The sequence below is a fragment of the Haliotis rufescens genome, unplaced genomic scaffold (genome assembly GCF_023055435.1).
Source record: "Haliotis rufescens isolate VD_foot unplaced genomic scaffold, xgHalRufe1.0.p SCAF_434, whole genome shotgun sequence".
Taxonomy (NCBI): Eukaryota; Metazoa; Mollusca; class Gastropoda; order Lepetellida; family Haliotidae; genus Haliotis; species Haliotis rufescens.
Window position 1 is genome coordinate 1 of NW_025964151.1, and position 21739 is coordinate 21739.

At 39.3% G+C, this 21739-nt stretch overlaps 1 protein-coding gene across 1 annotated transcript; it reads left to right on the forward strand.

Annotated features, from left to right (window-relative positions):
- Positions 1 to 502: 502 nt before the first annotated feature.
- Positions 503 to 20427, forward strand: LOC124117623. Its single transcript, XM_048383050.1, has 5 exons — positions 503 to 642; positions 1720 to 1745; positions 4663 to 4707; positions 8649 to 8714; positions 10210 to 20427. The coding sequence occupies exons 4-5, from the start codon at positions 8684 to 8686 to the stop codon at positions 17835 to 17837; spliced, it is 7659 nt and encodes a 2552-aa protein (XP_048239007.1). The 5' UTR covers positions 503 to 642; positions 1720 to 1745; positions 4663 to 4707; positions 8649 to 8683; the 3' UTR covers positions 17838 to 20427.
- Positions 20428 to 21739: the final 1312 nt, after the last annotated feature.

Below are 21739 nucleotides of genomic sequence, written 5' to 3' on the forward strand. Positions count from 1 at the left end.
GTGGATTTGCTATGTCTATGCATTGATTGATGACCAGCATAAAGTGTTTAAAGTGGCAATTTAGAATGTGGTGCTCAAACTGCCAGAAAAAAAACAAACGTAGTTTATTTTAATCTTATTCTTATTTCTTTGTTCTTCAATTTCATACTCAACAACAATAGAGATATATAACAGTCCATTGCATTTGTGATCCAAAATGGATGTGGTACACACGAAGTTAAGTTAATTCACACCAAAACCAGCTCGTCTTATATCACAGAAAAACAAAAACAAAATAACTTCGTGCTTTCGTTGTCATATGCATGTCAACAACTCGGGCATATCCTATATATATTTCCTAGAACACATACATAACTAAGTATGATATGACAAATTACAGAATATATCGCTCACTTTTATAATGACACTGACATCTTATATTAGAAAACGTCCGGTTACATGCAGCAACTGCATTATACTTAATAATTATACTGTTGTACATAGGCAACCTTTATTTCTGACAGTGTTTCATAGAAGAGAGGTCCAAGTCAAGGCAGATGAAACAACGGGGCTCTCAACGACGCTCATCGCTCTTATAATCACAATCTCTCTGGTGGCAATTATTTTCATCATCGTCGTGATCGTCCTGGTAATCTTCGTTAAGTAAGACAACATTTCATATAGTTATCTTGAAATCGTGGCTTGCATTTCCAAGATATATATTTTCAACATTTGAGCAATAAACTCATGGTATAGATGTAAAGTCAAGTCTCGTTAATCCGAAACTCGTTAGTCCGGCAATCAGCTTTCTCCTTCACAAATGATGGGGACCGATTTAATCAGTGCCATTTAGGCCTGTAAATTCGACAGTCTCGCACTCCGACTCCGACACACCTTATTTGTAACGAATTGTGAAAATCACTTATTAATCTGTTAAACATAACTTTTTGGGGGTCAAAGCATAAGAGTCTTAACATATATTTAACTCAATCATGTTTTGTGCTGCAGTGGCAAATATTATTGATTGGATAAATGCTGGTCTTAAAAATCTCATATCACTCCGAAGTGATGGTAAATGATTGTTGTTCCTGTCGAGGATGCCGATAGCACATCATATGTCTACATGTTCCTAATTTGATAAGAAACATTTTGCAGATCAGGGGATCTTGGAAGTGACATAAGTGCCATAAACTAGACGTGCCCAGATGTTATACTTTCAGATTTAAGGTTGCAATGCAATTAGAAGCTGTTTTCTAAAACCTAAAATGACACAGTGTTAAAGCAGGAAGCGCTAATACGATTGTTGTTAACTTAACTGGAACTACGAGACTCCTAATTTTAATAAGCAAATGACGTATACATGTTTTGGCTGACACCGGTTCATTTCTGTAATATCTGATGAAACAAAAATTAGGTCATGCGTCTATCTTCACCTTGCTAGTGATAAAGGGCATCCTTGTAGCCCGACATTGCTGCTGATAGTCTCTTTTATATTGCAACTCTTACAATGATATGTTCAAGTTCATGAGGTAGTTTGTGAGTCGCCACCTGTCTCAGGTACATGATGGTATAAAGGAAAATTTCAACAATGGGTCAAAGTACTAAGTGAGCGAATCCGTACAATAAGCCTACTGCTTGTGACATTTACATGAATATGCTTGTATTGGTATCCACATAATGATGATGGTTGTATATGTCACACTACATTTAGAACTAATGATGCCTTCCTATTACTTGCAGGAGAAAATCAACCAGTCGCCAAACAGGTAATGCAGCAAATAAAACATTGTCAGCTACAAGTATTCACGCCCGTTACAGCGCAACTTATCCCCCAACTCCTCATCCATGGACAACTGTCATTGTAAACTTATAATACAAAGGAAACCCACATCTGGCATGTATACTTGTAATTCTAAAACAATGATGTTTGAAGTCTATTTGTCTGCAACACATATTCATATACATGCCCAACAAAGATAACTCAAAAAGTGTTTGAAATATTCCTACGATATCCTTGAGCAGTTTTCAAGGTGGGGAGTTGGGTGGGATGGGGTTTATTTGATCTATTCTTTGCTCATTTTTGTGTTTTACACCCCTCCATGTAATTTCCCTTTCCTATTTTTACCACGCTGTGTATGCCTTCCTCATTCGCAAGACGGCATTCAACATTTTAAAAGTTTCCTTTAAAAAAATATACGAATTAGGTACACTAAATGAAAATAAAATGATATGTTGAAGTAATATATTGTTTTGTGTTTGCATGATGCTTTTACTGCTTCATTTATATTACACTTTTAGCGAACACCTGCTGCCATCACTGATTTTCAGAGATCCATGCATCTAATTTTCACCGATATTTTGTCTTTTACACCCAAGTGAATCTGTTTCGTCGGGTTAACGTGACAGGCCATTTTCTGGCGTTGACGTTTCAGATTTATTATATGCCAAGCATGCACCATTAAGGGAGGCCATCATTTGAATCTACTTGATTAAAAGGCTGGAATTCAGATCAACTCCTAATCTGTTTTACGTGATGTTTACTTATCAACCTTGCATATTTTGTATAGCTAAAGTAGTAAATAATGGATGGATTAAGTTGACCATTGGAACAATCAATTTAAAACGTCTCGATTTCTTGCTAAAAAATATTCTATTTGGCGTAAATGCAGTATAGTGATGTCAATAATATGGATGGATTTTTGAAAATATGTGACGCCAGCAGGTGTTCGCGTCATTGGTAAGCACGTTCTATTCCACCGGCAACATTCCTTACTCACACAGTTTGCATAAACAAGCCGGACTAGTGATGATTCTCTGACGCTGCACACATCAACACTCCTCTCATACAACGACAGGCCGTTAAAAATGGTGTATTGATCCAGTGACAGAGTAGTATATGTATTGGGTTTGTTGAAACTGACACTAAGCATATTTAACTTTGATTGACATCTGCTGCATTCAAATGCATAGTATTTGCTACTAACAAGTAGATAAGGAACACTGTCAAATATCCTGTCTCAATTTATATGCATGTTATCGTCATGCTATCAGCATTCTATGGCTGCATTTCATTAGTCAAGTTCGTGTGTGAATATATGAGTTTCAAAGCTATAACTTAAAGGTTGCATTAGGCATGTCAGCATGATTATGGACCAAAAATCGCAAAATAAAATATCCTCACAATACTAGTCTGTGCCTCATTACTGAACATAAACGGAAAGTAACAGTACGAGGAATTAACGGGCGACAGATCTGTCGAACAGCAAGCGTTGATAATGGTTGATAATGCAGATAAGGGAGTTAGTGTGGATGCGGGAATGGGTACAGGTGAGGGTATGTTGAGAAATAGGGTGTGACTGAACGGTTGTCAATGAGAGTTTGGATGTGTATAAATGAGTGGGTGTGTTTGAGGGGTTTGCGTAAGCTGCTGTGAGTGAAGGACTGCATGTGGGAATAGATGTGTTTGTGTGTATATAGGACGTTTGTATCGGGGATAATATTCTGAATGTTATTTTCATAATTACTATTAAATGTGGTTTGTACATATATATAAATATTGTTTTGTGTATTCTCTTTTTGTGTCTCGTAGGCCGGCCGCTGAGTTTTTACATTCTTGCCTTGTCATTGTGTATGTACAGTGGGCGATACTACAATAAAATGTTGTTGTTCTTCTTCTGGTGAGGTCTGTGACCAGTGAGAGCATTGAATGTCCGGCTATAAACTGGTGTGAATGAAGGACAGGATAGGGGCATCCAAGTCACGTTACCAAAGTCCTGTCAAATTGCAATCAATGACCAGTGACCTGTGATGTGCAGTGATGCCTGACCACACAATTACGCTCAATTGCATGCAACTGCTCATTTTCAGATAAGAGTGGCATAAAACCGTTTATTTGCACTGGAATTCACTCTGACCTTTTCTGATAACGTATGACTAGTTTCTTAGCCATGCTTTTTTACGCATCCCATGAGTATTCCTGACAAAGCGTTTGTACATTATAAATACATTGCAATTTTATGATGTTGTGTTTTATTATCTGCTTCTTATAGCGCTATCGCCTTAGTATGACTTATATGCATGTTTTTATTGAGCAAATGTATACAGAGCATCATTCAGAATACATTGTCAACACACATGAATGATGGAGTGATACAGTGTTAAAGGCAAAGGCAAAAGCTATATTTCCACAACTTACAAATTGCGTCTTTTAATGTTCCCTTAGCACCTTCCATTGTACATTCCGAGAGTGGCAAAGTCTTACTTATACTTATATGGAAACTGAACACTTCTTAGCTTAACCACGATGAACTGTGTTGTGGAGTTGTTAAATGATTTCCACAGCTGATGGAACAGGTTTTGCCTTGTTGGGGTATGGGAAACTCAGATTGCGCTATTGTGTCATTGTCTGTCGCGTGTGCGGCGTCGAACAACAACCAAATACTTACCTTTTTTGACAAAGTGTTTGAGTAGAGGGTGTCACCGGCAGGACAGGAGATTTTACCCTTTTCGCGAACGCCTGGTGCCATTATTGATCATCAGACTCGATTATCCACCGAACCTTATTCTATTTTATATATCATATTTTTTCACTGATGCGTCGAATGAAAGTCTTAGATTATGTTGCTTTGACAGTGATGCCCTTACTTTTTACGTGGAATATTCCTTTTATTTCTTTTTTTTCAGTCGTGACTGACCCTGAGGTTCGTGAATGCGAGCCTTTACTTCCAAGTAGGTAATCAAAATAACATAACGTTACGTTGCAATGATGCCATATGCACACACATTCATTAACTTTATCAGAGGAAATCTAACTGAGCAGATTTGAATCGCAACTCTTTGTTGCAGCTGTAGGGACGTAGCAAATGATCAACTAATGTAAGTGATGCATCTGCAGCGGGGATTGTCAAAAACAATATATTATTTGTGAACTCATTTGTAGCCTAATGAGTGTGTGATTGCTTATTCCAGCATACACAAAAATAATGAACATATGTCGCAAGCATCCCATGCACAGTACTTTAAGGCAATGGTCATTGTGATATTCATCGGCAGTACAATATTAAACGGTACAGGCACATTGCTTACTGACATATAGTTGTATTGAATAGGGAATGCATTTACCTAACACAGAGGTCATTAAACCAAAATTGCTCACGATTGTCTTGTAATGAAAGCAGTAAGAAGGTCTTGTTAAGGAAGCAGTGAGAAGGTCTTGTTAAGGAAGCAGTGAGAAGGTCTTGTTAAGGCATCAGTGAGAAGGTCTTGTTAAGGCATCAGTAAGGTCTTGTTAAGGCATCAGTAAGAAGGTCTTGTTAAGGCATCAGTAAGAAGGTCTTGTTAAGGCATCAGTAAGAAGGTCTTGTTAAGGAAGCAGTAAGAAGGTCTCGTTAAGGAAGCAGTAAGAAGGTCTTGTTAAGGAAGCAGTAAGAAGGTCTTCTTATGGAAGCAGTAAGAATGTCTTGTTATGGAAGAAGTAAGAAGGTATTGTTAAGGAAGCAGTAAGAAGGTCGTGTTAAGGAAGCAGTAAGAAGGTCTTGTTAAGGAAGCAGTAAGAAGGTCTTGTTAAGGAAGCAGTAAGAAGGTCTTGTTATGGAAGCAGTAAGAAGGTCTTGTTATGGAAGAAGTAAGAAGGTCTTGTTAAGGAAGCAGTAAGAAGGTCGTGTTAAGGAAGCAGTAACAAGGTCTTGTTGAGGAAGCAGTGATAAGGTCTTGTTAAGGAAGCAGTAAGAATGTCTTGTTAAGGAAGCAGTGATAATGTCTTGTTAAGGAAGCAGTAAGAAGGTCTTGTTAAGGAAGCAGTAAGAAGGTCTCGTTAAGGAAGCAGTAAGAAGGTCTAGTTAAGGAAGCAGTGAGAAAGACTTGTTAAGGAAGCAGTGATAAGATTGTGTTAAGGAAGCAGTAAGAAGGTATTGTTAAGGAAGCAGTAAGAAGGTCTTGTTAAGGAAGCAGTCATAAGGTTTTGTTCAGGAAGCAGTAAGATGGTTTTGTTAAGGAAGCAGTAAAAAGGTATAGTTAAGGAAGCAGTGATAAGGTCTTGTTAAGGAAGCAGTGAGAAGGTCGTGTTAAGGAAGCATTAAGAATGTTTTGTTAAGGAAGCAGTCAGAAGGTCTTGTTAAGGAGGCAGTAAGAAGGTCGTGTTAAGGAAGCAGCGATAAGGTCTTGTTAAGGAAGCAGTAAGAAGGTTTTGTTAAGGAAGCAGTGAGAAGGTCTTGTTAAGAAAGCTGTAAGAAGGTCTAGTTAAGGAAGCAGTGATAAATACTTGTTAAGGAAGCAGTGATAAGATTGTGTTAAGGAAGCAGTAAGAAGGTATTGTTAAGGAAGCAGTAAGAAGGTCTTGTTAAGGCAGCAGTAAGAAGGTTTTGTTAAGGAAGCAGTGAGGTCTTGTTAAGGAAGCAGTAAGAAGGTTTTATTATGGAAGCAGTAATAAGGTATTGTTAAGGAAGCAGTGAGGTCTTGTTAAGGAAGCAGTAATAAAGTTTTGTTAAGGAAGCAGTGAGAAGGTATTGTTTTAATGAAGCAGTAAGAACGTCTTGTTAATGAAGCAGTAAGAAGGTCTTGTTAAGGAAGCAGTAAGAAGGTCTTGTTAAGGAAGCAGTGATAATGTCTATTTAAGGAAGCAGTAAGAAGGTCTTGTTAAGGAAGCAGTCATAATGTTTTTTTGAGGAAGCGGTAAGAAGCTCTTGTTAAGGAAGCAGTAAGAAGGTCTTGTTAAGGAAGCAGTAAGAAGGTCTTGTTAAGGAAGCAGTGATAATGTCTATTGAAGGAAGCAGTAAGAAGGTCTTGTTAAGGAAGCAGTCATAATGTCTTTTTAAGGAAGCGGTAAGAAGGTCTTGTTAAGGAAGCAGTAAGAAGGTATTGTTAAGGAAGCAGTAAGAAGGTCTTGTTAAGGAAGCAGTGATAATGTCTATTTAAGGAAGCAGTAAGAAGGTCTTGTTAAGGAAGCAGTGACAATGTATTTTGAAGGAAGCAGTAAGAAGGTATTTTTGAGGAAGCAGTAAGAAGGTCTTGTTAAGGAAGCAGTGATAAGGTCTTGTTAAGGAAGCATTAAGAAGGTCTTGTTAAGGACGCAGTAAGAAGGTCTTGTTAAGGAAGCAGTGATAATGTCTTTTTAAGGAAGCAGTAAGAAGGTCTTGTTAAGGAAGCAGTGAGAAGGTCTTGTTAAGGAAGCAATGATAAGGTCTTGTTAAGGAAGCAGTAAGAAGGTCTTGTTAAGGAAGCAGTGAGGTCTTGTTAAGGAAGCATTGAGAAGGTCTTGTTAAGGAAGCAGTAAGAAGGACTTGTAAAGAAGCTTAAGAAGGTCTTGTTAAGGAAGCAGTAAGAAGGACTTGTTAAGGAAGCAGTGATAAGGTCTTGTTAAGGAAGCATTAAGAAGGTCTTGTTAAGGAAGCAGTAAGAAGGCCTTGTTAAGGAAGCAGTGATAATGTCTTTTTAAGGAAGCAGTCATAATGTCTTGTTAAGGAAGCAGTGAGAAGGACTTGTTAAGGAAGCAGTGATAAGGTCTTGTTAAGGAAGCATTAAGAAGGTATTGTTAAGGAATCAGTAAGAAGGTCTTGTTAAGGAAGCAGTGATAATGTCTTTTTAAGGAAGCAGTGAGAAGGTCTTGTTAAGGAAGCAGTGATAAGGTCTTGTTAAGGAAGCAGTGATAAGGTCTTGTTAAGGAAGCAGTAAGAAGGTCTTGTTAAGGAAGCAGTGATAATGTCTTGTTAAGGAAGCAGTGAGGTCTTGTTAAGGAAGCAGTGATAATGTCTTTTTAAGGAAGCAGTAAGAAGGTCTTGTTAAAGAAGCAGTGAGAAGGTCTTGTTAAGGAAGCAGTAAGAAGGTCTTGTTAAGAAGCAGTGATAAAGTCTTGTTAAGGAAGCAGTAAGAAGGTCTTGTTAAGGAAGCAGTGATAATGCCTTATTAAGGAAGCTTTAAAAATGTTTTGTTAAGGAAGCAGTGAGAAGGTCTTGTTAAGGAAGCAGTGATAAGGTTTTGTTAAGGAAGCAGTAAGACGGTTTTGTTAAGAAAGCAGTAAGAAGGTCTTGCTAAGGAAGCAGTGAGGTATTGTTAAGGCAGTAGTAAGAAGGTCATGTTGAGGAAGCAGTAAGAAGGTATTGTTAAGGAAGCAGTAAGAAGGCCTTGTTTAGGAAGCAGTAAGAAGGCACATGGCAAAGTTATTCTGCATTTGGGTGTGCGCTGTAAAAGTGGGGTAGTGATAACTTCGGCATTACGTCTGCTGCACCCTAATGATTTTCCTTTTAGAATTCTACTGCATCAGACATGCATTTACTCAATGCAGAAGAAATGGCATTTAACTGAGAGCGCATGTAATTTGTGTTTCGGGTGGCTTGATACAGGGGTGCTTTTGACAACAAAGGTGGATTCAGATGGATCTCAGTGTCTTCAACCATATTTGGTAAAGTGAAAACAATGTATCATGAGTAATGTCTCTGGTGGGGAAGTTGTGGGCATTTAATGAGGGTTTCGATGGTGGCATCAGTTTGAATAAGTTTCATTGAAAATTAATAATTATGTATCTATGATATACGAAGGCTGTGCAGTGGGCCAAATTGTGATGTGTATGCATCATTTGTGTAATATTATTTATTGTATAACTTGAATGTGTATGTTTAAGCATATACTTATTTTTTTATTTACATAATCAATGTTGCTACATTCTCTCTTTTTAGGAGCTCCTGTACCTCCCACCAGCAAGGACAAAACAATGGATGAATACCCAGGAGTCATGGAGAGAGGTAGGTTTAATGTACACATTAAATGTTTAACTAAATTATGTGAATATGACTATGGAAGCGGGCTTTTTATGCTATGCGTCATATACTACCTATCTATGGCTGTACGTGTTCTGGTTGCGACATTTAATTTAAACATGCAACGGGAAGTCAATTGTTCACCTTGAAAAAATACACGGGAACACATGGTACCAGCCATAATAGGAACTTGCATCAGACATTGTCATTACTGATTTGGGAATGTGCCCTGTAAGTATACCTTAACTACTAGTAATTATTTTGGAAGTTTTGCTGAGCAAGTAACCCTGATCAAGCAGCTCACGTTTATTCAAGACTCATATAATTAATGTTAAAGGCCGACATGTGACACAAATATGGATATAATGCGACGCAAAATCGCAGCATAACAAACGAACGTGTTACAAATCTCTAAACGGCACCCCAATAGATGGCTCCAACATTCATACTCATATTCAATTAATACTAGCGCTATGCCAAGACTGACAAGGTATAAAGGAAACAAGGTTTTATGACGACAGCATGCTGGCAGGGTTGTACGAATGGTTGCCAGTGCTGTCAGTGTCAACGTGACCCCCATGTACTGATTACAGTCACAATACCAGGTCACCAACAGCATGCCGTCGTAAAGCATAGACCTATTGTCGCTCCTATATACGTGCATTCAGCCTTTTAGAAGCTATCTAAACTAAGACGAATAACTATTATTTCAGTAGAAATTGATATCAATTTGCTGCCATTCATCATTGCTACAACTATAATTACCAATTAACATTTAGTACCGCCACTACATTGTTTACGCAAAACTCTTTTCATCACTGAGGACTAAAAAAGAGGGAATCTGCACGGATGTATAGCCGATTTAACACAGATGCTCCTGTTGCAAGACATTTTCCCTTGAATTGTTCTGTAATCATGAAGTACTCTACGTAAGCAAGCTAAGTGGTTGGTCTTGGAATGCAATATAGTGAATATAATGATATATACACTGCCCATTAAACGGTTGATCTCTGGCTTTGCTTCAGGTGATAATCAGTCACATACCAAGGCCCTGTATATTTAACTGGCACAATTCTAGTTTCTAGTTCTAGTTCTGGATGCAAGATAAACACGTATCTTATATTAAAGTAACACACTTGAGGGGTAACGTTTCTCTGCTTGCAAGCAAACTTTGTTCTTTACCATTGTTTGCACCCATTGTTGTAGTCACTAAAATATATATCTATTGTTGTGTATGATATACAAACATACATACTGAACCAAACTGAACTTAGAATATATGTTGATAAGGTGTTCAAATGAATGTTTGGTGAGGGCTGAATATAGTGACTGATGGCTCTTTTAGCCACATACCAATGTTCCTTCAAGGGAATACACTGCATTGTTCTGTTTAATACTATGTGTAGTTTCTGCCTAAGCATATATACGATTACGTTGTCCACGTGTTCTGTTTACTATTTTATTCCATATTGTCTTAAAGGTAGGTTGGAGAGGGAGATCCAAAAGACAGAAGCGTTGTTTGAAGAGACTGCTATCTACCAAACAGTGAGGACACATTTAGAGAATTCTAGGCATGTGACAATAACTGGTGCGTCAGGGGATGGAAAGACGTCAATGGCCCTGATGTTGGGGTCAGAATACCTGAAGAAAGGGTATGAACTATATCTTGTAAACAACATTTCAGAATTCAAATTAAGTTGTGTAAGGCAAGACAAAGATCAATGTTTCATATTTGATGACATATTTGGAACGGTTGGAATGTCAACAGATTCACCTCACCTCAGACAGATTTTATATAGCCTCAACTCTTACCTCGAGCGCATGGAATCTAATGTTTCTGAAACGTTACAACCAAACCCAAATTATAAACATCGTTTAGTTCATCCCAACACAATTGTGGGAAACATTGTTATTATATTCACCACAAAGTTGTACAATCTTGAGCATGGAAAATTACACTGTGGAGAACATGATTATGTGTTTTTCAAAGGAGATTCAGTTATTGACCTTACAAAGGCTGACTGTCGCTACACAAGGGACGAAAAGAAAAAAATGTTTCTAAAACATAAACACTATAACAATAACAGAACTAATTTTGATTTAGACACAATATGTGACATTAAGGATCAACTGTTTGGCTTCCCGCTCAAATGCAAACTGTTCTTCAGTTTTCCCCAATTGCATGATCAATATGAAGACTTTTTTAAGACGCCTTTAACCTTTCTCAGGAGAGAACTTGAATCTTTGCTCAACGATAACAATAACAGGTCAGCTGCTCTGATCCTGATGATGCTTTGTGAAGGTAGCCTGAACTTGTGTGAGTTGCAAATTAAATCAAATAATCAAGTTCTGGAGAATCATCTGTCCACAGTTTCAAGTGTTGTAAATGGTTTTAACCGGCTAGAAATTGCCACTTGTGTGAAATATTTATCCGGTACATATTTTACCAGAGGAGACATTACCAGTTTTTCACACCCATCCATCTATGATGCCTGTGCCTTTGTCTATTATGGAATCAATCCTGCTTTTATGTTGAAGTACTGCAGTATAAGATTCCTGTATGGACGTGTTCAGGCCAAAACGGTACCTGCATGCGAGACTGATGAGGACAGGCATGTCATCTATGTATCGGATGCCTACAATGACATCATTGCTTCAAGACTGGCTGGGGCTGTGAGGGAGGGGAACTATCGGATGTCCATCATGCATCCTATTTTGGAAAGACATGCTATAGTGGATAAGGTGCTTGATGAACTCAAACCCTTCCTGTCTCGTACATCAGTGACAGTTGAACATGGCAACAACATGTTTCATTATGCCTGCTTCTCAGGAAACGTGTACCTTGTACGCAAACTAATTCCATTCTGTGAAATCAACAGTAAAGGAATGTGTGGTTTGACGCCAGTAATGATAGCTGTGATGCTGGGGCTGCAGGGTGTGTTTCACCTTCTTGTGTCAGAAGGGGGTGACATCACACTGACAAATAAAGACAATGACAGCTGTCTTCATTTGGCATGCATGAGAGGGCAAAAGCCATTGATAGAATATCTACTGCCAAAGACTGACATAAACATGAGAGGAAATATGGGACGGACACCAGTAATGAATGCAGCTTGGAGTGGAAAGAAAGATGTGTTTGACATCCTTGTGTCAAATGGAGCTGACATCACACTGACAGATAACGACAATAACAACATTCTTCATCTGGCATGCGAAGGTGGAAATAAGCCATTGATAGAATATCTACTGCCAAAGACTGACATAAACAGAAGAGGATATATGGGACGGACACCAGTAATGAATGCAGCCTGGAAAGGAAAGAAAGATGTGTTTGACTTCCTTGTGTCAATGGGAGCTGATATCACACTGACTGATAACGACAATAACAACATTCTTCATCTGACATGTTGGGGAGGAAATAAGCCCTTAGCAGAATACCTACTGCCAAAGACTGATATTAACACAAGAGGAAATAATGGATGGACACCAGTCATGACTGCAGCTTGGAGTGGAAAGAAAGATGTGTTTGACTTCCTTGTGTCAAAGGGAGCTGACATCACCCTGACTGATTACGACAATGACAACATTCTTCATCTAGCATGCGAAGGTGGAAATAAGGCCTTAGTAGAATACCTACTGCCAAAGACTGATATAAACAGTAGAGGAAATATGGGATTGACACCAGTAATGAATGCAGCTTGGAAAGGAAGGAAAGATGTGTTTGACTTCCTTGTGTCAAAGGGAGCTGACATCACACTGACTGATTACGACAATGACAACATTCTTCATTTGGCATGCGAAGGTGGAAATAAGCCGTTAGTAGAATATCTGCTGCCAAAGACTGACATAAACATAAGAGGAAATATGGGACGGACACCAGTAATGAATGCAGCTTGGAGTGGAAAGAAAGATGTGTTTGACTTCCTTGTGTCAAATGGAGCTGACATCACACTGACTGATTACGACAATGACAACATTCTTAATCTAGCATGCGAAGGTGGAAATAAGGCGTTAGTAGAATACCTACTGCCAAAGACTGATATAAACAAAAGAGGAAATAAAGGATGGACACCAGTAATGAATGCAGCTTGGAAAGGAAGGAATGATGTGTTTGACTTCCTTGTTTCAAAGGGAGCTGACATCAAACTGACTGATGACGACAATGACAACATTCTTAATCTGGCATGCGAAGGTGGAAATATGACGTTAGTAGAATATCTACTGCCAAAGACTGATATAAACATAAGAGGAAATAATGGACGGACACCAGTAATGACTGCAGCTTGGAGTGGAAAGAAAGATGTGTTTGACTTCCTTGTGTCAAAGGGAGCTGACATTACACTTACTGATGACAACAATGACAACATTCTTCATCTAGCATGTTGGGGAGGAAATAAGCCCTTAGTACAATATCTACTGCCAAAGACTGACATAAACATAAGAGGAAATATGGGACGGACACCAGTAATGAATGCAGCTTGGAGTGGAAAGAAAGATGTGTTTGACTTCCTTGTGTCAAAGGGAACTGACATCACACTAACTGACTACGACAATGACAACATTCTTCATCTGGCTTGTCGGGAAGGAAATAAGCCGATAGTAGAATATCTACTGCCAAGGACTGATATAAACAAAAGAGGAAATATGGGACTGACACCAGTAATGAATGCAGCTTGGAGTGGAAAGAAAGATGTGTTGGACTTCCTTGTGTCAAAGGGAGCTGACATCACGCTGACTGATTACGACAATGACAACATTTTTCATCTGGCATGCGAAGGTGGAAATAAGCCGATAGTAGAATATCTACTGCCAAAGACTGATATAAACACAAGAGGAAATAAAGGATTGACACCAGTCATGACTGCAGCTTGGAGTGGAAAGAAAGATGTGTTGGACTTCCTTGTGTCAAAGGGAGCTGACATCACGCTGACTGATTACGACAATGACAACATTCTTCATCTGGCATGCGAAGGTGGAAATAAGCCGATAGTAGAATATCTACTGCCAAAGACTGATATAAACACAAGAGGAAATAATGGACGGACACCAGTCATGACCTCAGCTTGGAGTGGAAAGAAAGATGTGTTTGACTTCCTTGTGTCAAAGGGAGCTGACATCACGCTGACTGATTACGACAATGACAACATTCTTCATCTGGCATGCGAAGGTGGAAATAAGCCCTTAGTAGAATATCTACTGCCAAAGACTGACATAAACAAAAGAGGAAATATGGGACGGACACCAGTAATGAATGCAGCCTGGAGAGGAAAGAATGATGTGTTTGACTTCCTTGTGTCAAAGGGAGCTGACATGACACTAACCGATGACTGCAATGACAGCATTCTTCTTCTAGCATGCGAAGGTGGAAATAAGCCCTTAGTAGAATATCTACTGCCAAAGACTGACATAAACAAAAGAGGAAATATGGGACGGACACCAGTAATGAATGCAGCCTGGAGAGGAAAGAAAGATGTGTTTGACTTCCTTGTGTCAAAGGGAGCTGACATGACACTAACCGATGACTGCAATGACAGCATTCTTCATCTAGCATGCGAAAGTGGAAATAAGCCCTTAGTAGAATATCTACTGCCAAAGACTGACAAAAACAAAAGAGGAAATATGGGACGGACACCAGTAATGAATGCAGCCTGGAGAGGAAAGAAAGATGTGTTTGACTTCCTTGTGTCAAAGGAAGCTGACATGACACTAACCGATGACTTCAATGACAGCATTCTTCATCTATCATGCGAAGGTGGAAATAAGCCCTTAGTAGAATATCTACTGCCAAAGACTGACATAAACAAAAGAGGAAATATGGGACGAACACCAGTAATGAATGCAGCTTGGAAAGGAAAGAAAGCTGTGTTTGACTTCCTTGTGTCAAAGGGAGCTGTCATCACAGTGACTGATGATGAAAATAACAACATTCTTCATCTAGCATGTCGAGCAGGAAATAAGCCCTTAGTAGAATATCTACTGCCAAAGACTGACATAAACATAAGAGGAAATATGGGACGGACACCAGTAATGAATTCAGCTAGGAAAGGAAAGAAAGATGTTTTTGAATTCCTTGTGTCAAAGGGAGCTGACATCACACTGAATGATGACGACAATGACAACATTCTTCATCTGGCATGTCGGGGAGGAAATAAGCCCTTAGTAGAATATCTACTGCCAAAGACTGACATAAACAAAAGAGGAAATAATGGACGGACACCAGTAATGAATGCAGCATGGAGAGGAAAGAAAGGTGTTTTTGACTTCCTTGTGTCAAAGGGAGCTGACATCACAATGACTGATGACGACAATGACAACATTCTTCATCTGGCATGTCGGGGAGGAAAAAAGCCCTTAGTAGAATATCTACTGCCAAAGACTGACATAAACAAAAGAGGAAATATGGGACGGACCCCAGTAATGAATGCAGCCTGGAGAGGAAAGAAAGATGTGTTTGACTTCCTTGTGTCAAAGGGAGCTGACATGACACTAACCGATGACTGCAATGACAGCATTCTTCATCTAGCATGCGAAGGTGGAAATAAGCCCTTAGTAGAATATCTACTGCCAAAGACTGACATAAACATAAGAGGAAATATGGGACGGACACCAGTAATGACTGCAGCATGGAGAGGAAAGAAAGGTGTTTTTGACTTCCTTGTGTCAAAGGGAGCTGACATCACACTGACTGATGACGACAATGACAACATTCTTCATCTGGCATGTCGGGGAGGAAAAAAGCCCTTAGTAGAATATCTACTGCCAAAGACTGACATAAACAAAAGAGGAAATATGGGACGGACCCCAGTAATGAATGCAGCCTGGAGAGGAAAGAAAGATGTGTTTGACTTCCTTGTGTCAAAGGGAGCTGACATGACACTAACCGATGACTGCAATGACAGCATTCTTCATCTAGCATGCGAAGGTGGAAATAAGCCCTTAGTAGAATATCTACTGCCAAAGACTGACATAAACAAAAGAGGAAATATGGGATGGACACCAGTAATGAATGCAGCTTGGAGAGGAAAGAAAGATGTGTTTGACTTCCTTGTGTCAAAGGGAGCTGACATGACACTAACCGATGACTGCAATGACAGCATTCTTCATCTAGCATGCGAAGGTGGAAATAAGCCCTTAGTAGAATATCTACTGCCAAAGACTGACATAAACAAAAGAGGAAATATGGGACGGACACCAGTAATGAATGCAGCTTGGAAAGGAAAGAAAGATGTGTTTGACTTCCTTGTGTCAAAGGGAGCTGACATCACACTGACTGATGATGAAAATAACAACATTCTTCATCTAGCATGTCGAGCAGGAAATAAGCCCTTAGTAGAATATCTACTGCCAAAGACTGACATAAACAAAAGAGGAAATATGGGACGAACACCAGTAATGAATGCAGTCAGGAAAGGAAAGAAAGATGTGTTTGACTTCCTTGTGTCATTGGGAGCTGACATCACACTGACTGATGACGACAATGACAACATTCTTCATCTAGCATGTCGGGGAGGAAATAAGGCGTTAGTAGAATATCTACTGCCAAAGACTGACATAAACAAAAGAGGAAATATGGGACGGACACCAGTAATGAATGCAGCTTGGAAAGGAAAGAAAGATGTGTTTGACTTCCTTGTGTCAAAGGGAGCTGACATCACAGTGACTGATGATGAAAATAACAACATTCTTCATCTAGCATGTCGAGCAGGAAATAAGCCCTTAGTAGTATATCTACTGCCAAAGACTGACATAAACAAAAGAGGAAATATGGGACGGACACCAGTAATGACTGCAGCATGGAGAGGAAAGAAAGGTGTTTTTGACTTCCTTGTGTCAAAGGGAGCTGACATCACACTGACTGATGACGACAATGACAACATTCTTCATCTGGCATGTCGGGGAGGAAAAAAGCCCTTAGTAGAATATCTACTGCCAAAGACTGACATAAACATAAGAGGAAATGTGGGATTGACACCACTAATGACTGCAACTGTGAATGGAAAGAAAGATGTGTTTGACTTCCTTGTGTCAAAGGGAGCTGACATCACACTGACTGATGACGACAAAAACAACATTCTTCATCTGGCCTGCGAAGGCGGAAATAAGCCGTTAGTAGAGTATCTACTGCCAAAGATGGACATCAACTGTCATGGGAAGAGAGGGTGGACACCAGTAATGAAAGGAGCTTACAGTGGGAAAAAGGATACATTTGAACTGCTTCTCTCCAAGAGAGCTAACCCATCACTCACTGGTGATGACAATGATACTTTACTCCATGCAGCCAGTAGAGGTGGAAACATTGACATTGTCAGACATGTTATTGGTGACTTTGACATCAACACACGTGGTTGGAAGGGTCACACGCCACTCATGCTAGCTGTGGCTGGAGGTCACACTGATGTAGTTGACTTCCTGGTGGACCATGGTGCTGACGTCAACGTGGTGGACAATGATGGAGATGGTATCCTCCATTTGGCTTGTGAGAAAGGCAACTTGAAGATGGTGAAGCATGTCATATCATATTCTGATATTAACCTGAGAGATAACTTTGGTTGGACACCGTTGTCAATGGCAGCTGTGGAAGGTAAATTTGCTGTTTTTAAATATCTTAAAGGCCTAGGAGCAGATCTGACACTGAAAGACAGGGCAGGAGATGATGTGTATATTCAGGCCCTCCAGGGAGGATGCAGGGGAATCATCAAGGAGTTAGGACTAGAGGAACATTCAGGCAAGAGCATCACACCATGGAATCGACTGATGAAGACACTTGTGAAATCAAAAATGGTCTACCTGAAGACATATTCACAACAAAGTCCTGACCTTGTTCAGACAGACCGATTTGGAAATAGTTTACTACATCTGGCCTGTCGAGGAGGCAACAAACAGTGTGTGGAGTATCTGCTCCCATCCTATGACATCGATGTCCGAGGTCGCTATGACTGGACACCGGTGATGATGGCGGCTGTGTGTGGACACGAGGATGTCTTCCAGGTACTGGTGTCTCACAAGGCAGATCTGTCTCTAGTCTCAAATACAGGAGAAAACATCACCACCCTGGCTCGCCATGGCAACAACGACGGCATTGTCAAGTATTTATTGGAGAAGTCTTGAAATACACATGATGAAGCCTATTTTCAACTAGTTTTGCCCTCGCCAGTCATTCCTAGACAATAACATTTGATTTGTTCACTTTTTCTAATAATATTATCAACAACAATATTAGACCTATTATGTTATGAACGTTGTTCCGAGTGAATCAACAGTTTCACTGAGTTATTTCCCCCTAACAGTCATTCATGGACAATACCTAGCTGTAAGTAAGAGCTGTCACCTACATGTATGTGTACTAACGGGGGAAAGTAACTGTGCTTCATATAAAGTGGTGTACATGTTATGCTATTGAAAATAACAACACACCATTACGTCCTTCACATGATCGATGTTTTATCATAACAAATTAATTTACAAAGCCCATACCTGGTAACACGAGACAGAGCGACACGCCCTCAACAGAATCCCCATAAATATCATTTGCGTTGATGCAGAGGAGTCAGCAGCGGCGCGTTAAAGACACCCGGTGATTTAAAACAACCTGGGGAATGCTGTCCTAAATGTCAACCAAAGATTGGCCCAACTAAGCTGGGCCCAATGTTGCAGTGGTCTGCAGAAACAGACAGCCATGGCAGTGTCAATGTTATACCGTCTCAGAAAGTATGTTACAACAAGTGCAATGTGTGGACAACACTATCCTGCTGCAACGTGACGTTACGTCCCTGTATTTGCACAAAGAGTAGAACATAATGATGTCGTCCCGGTAGCGTACGCCGTTCCAATTGGCAGTAACACTGATGAGTTGCCTGAGTTGTGAGGCATCGACATCCCATTACACTTCCACTCCTAAACTAATGATATTGAGCATTGCAGGCGTCGCTAACACGTTCACCTGGACGCATGTAGAGCCGTGTACGACCGTCAAAGCTGTCAATATGAAACCTGGACTCTGTGAACAGTATACTGTTCCAGTCTTTTCTTCTAAATCTCAGAGGCTGTCTACACCAAGCTAGAAAGTAAATTTGGGCCTATCGATGGGACGTCGGGAGCGGAAATTGTGCTCCCTCAGTCGGTTGCGAACGGTTTGAGCTGTTTATCTGGCAGTTTGGTATCGATTACGTAGATGCACCAACCGAATACGGTTGTCTTGCTGACTTGGCCGACCTTCATTTGCGGATAACAAATGTATGGCATGGGCACCTAATAGCATTGTGTGCTGTTCATATTTGAAAAACAACAACAGTGAAGCCCATTTCTGATGTCCCCCGCCGTGATATTGCTGGAATATTGCTATAAGTGGTGTAAAACCATACTCACTCACTCACTGAAAAAAAACTACCTTGTGTATCACTCCCCGGCCAAACAAACACGAATTCATTCAAAGTGTGTGCAGGTGTAAACTGTGAATCACGCCCTTAAAGACTTCATGAATATGCATTATTGAATTTTCAGAATAAATATACTATTTATTGATCTTTATATGAAGCACAGTCACTTCTTTTCCTTTGGTATATTTATTTTGCCATAGTAATTGCTTTGTTCACTTTGTCGAAAGTATTTCAAAGACAATATCAGCATAGAGTAGCTGCAATGAAATTATATTTATAAGTTAATAGCAGGTTCTGCTGTGTACATAACTGTTTGAGACAGGTAATAATATGGAAGGTCGTCCTACATTTAGTTGCCAAGACAAGTGACAAGTGATGCATCGCAGAAACAAGTGTATCATGCTGTTGTCGGGTAAAAAGTGTACACCGCATGTGCTAGAAACAATACAGAACGAACACCTAACACTGGATACCATCGTAGCTTCTAACAAGGCCCACTCTTGGGACAATCGGAAGTTTAATGCTTCTGGATGTACTAGTTGTGTTATTGTCATACCCTCTATAGTTTTGAAGTAGTAGTAGAATTGAATTACGCTAGTGGCAGTGGATTGTGCATATTGAACATAGTTTGAACACTCTCTAGTTGTTTGTGTTAGTGTCCGAGGTCGGTGTGACTGGACACCGGTGATGATGGCGGCTCTGTGTGGCCATGATGATGTCTTCCAGCTGTGTGTGGAGTATCTGCTCCCATCCTTTGATACAACGTCCGAGGTCGGTGTGACTGGACACCGGTGATGATGGCGGCTGTGTGTGTCCATGATGATAAGTGTTGATAAAATAACGGAACTAGAACCTGATTTTCAAAAAAAATATTTGTTTTATATTGGGATGCATACCAATATGGATTGTGCATGGCTTCCTGTTAGAGAAGCATTACATATGTATAACATGTTTGAAACAAAACATGCGAAGATTATTCCCGTGTGACTTGTGACAAGGGCAGGACACCAGTGATGATAGCAGATGAGTAGTGATGTGCTAGGATAAATTAATGTGTAAGTCTAAATATTGTATATACTATGAAGCTTAATCTGAATTGCAATGACACATAATATAAAAAAAAACATTGCACGTGGCACATGTATAACAGAAGCAGCTGTATCACAATGTGTGAAATACAGCTTCCATGGAAGAATCCATGTTCAAGGTACCAGGGCCACCACCAGACAGTTTACTCATTCTTGATGGTGAATACCCAGCATTATGTACACCCTCGAAACAAACAGTAGTACCTGATACATTATAGGGGCTTCCTTACATGATATATATATATATATGTATATATATATATATATATATATATATATATATATATATATATATATATATATATATATATATACTATACTTTATATTTACTTTAGATGATTTTGTCATATGCTGTATACACAATGTTACTGAATTGTTACCACTGGACAATTGTATTTATCCTTTCACTATATGTTCTACCAATACTTCCAAAAACACTGTATTGGCTTCTTTGTGACATTGAGTTAATTGCCCATCACTCCACACAGCCAGAAGCAGATGTATCAGATTCCATTATTCTGAACAAAATAGCTTCTGTGCTAGAATTAAATAACAATACCAAGCCGTGTATAGAAACGTTCTGTGCCTAACATAATGTGTAATCGTGTATTAAATTTGTACATAAGATTTGATTTGTATGCATGTTTTGGCAATGACAATATCATGTCAATGTTGTCATAAATTAAAATGTTTCTCCTAGGGGTTAGTTGGCCTTGCAGGGTCATTGACCCTGTTTCGGTGCATAACAAGGACGTATTTCTTGCGATTAATTGACAGTTTAAGAATTGCAGGTTGGATTACGTTCTATTTCGTTTCTACTTTGCTTTATCATCACTTTCCCTCCTTTGTGGTGGTGCTCTTATTTACAACTAAATGAAGATTCAAAATATTTCCGACTTTCCATATTTAGATTTGGTCATAGACAAATAACAAATCAATCTCGTCCTATTTGTTCACAGTTTTAAGTTTGTGGGACATATAACAAGAAATGGTAGTATTCATTAACTCCAATATCATTAACAACATCAACAAATAAAAACAGCAGAAAGCAACTCTGTTCTATATATTAACATTCAACATTCAGGAGCTGTGATGTTACAAACACGTTATATTTACCATATTGTGTTGTTGTATTTTAGATATACTTTGTAATTAACTCATATGCTTCTCTTGTGATGTTAGATAAGTGTGCAGGGTAACTAAGTCTAAGTATGTGCATACCAAGGTAACATGACGATTACTGAATACTTTACCATGTCTTAGATCTGTACCGCATATAATGTTTAATGAGTAGGGAACTGCAAAGACCAGTCTTTATTAATGTCTTGTGATTTTGTCATATGCTGTATATATATACTGCAATGTTATTTGACTGTCACCAGGTGCTATTTTGAAATTGTGTTTACTATTTCATAATACGTTCTTCTGATGCCTCCCACAACAAACAAAATAATACCTTTAATGGGATAATTAGCCATGCGTAGTAAAACAACTGTATTTATTTCCTTTGTGAGAGAGATTATGTTTGTTATACAATTAATTGTG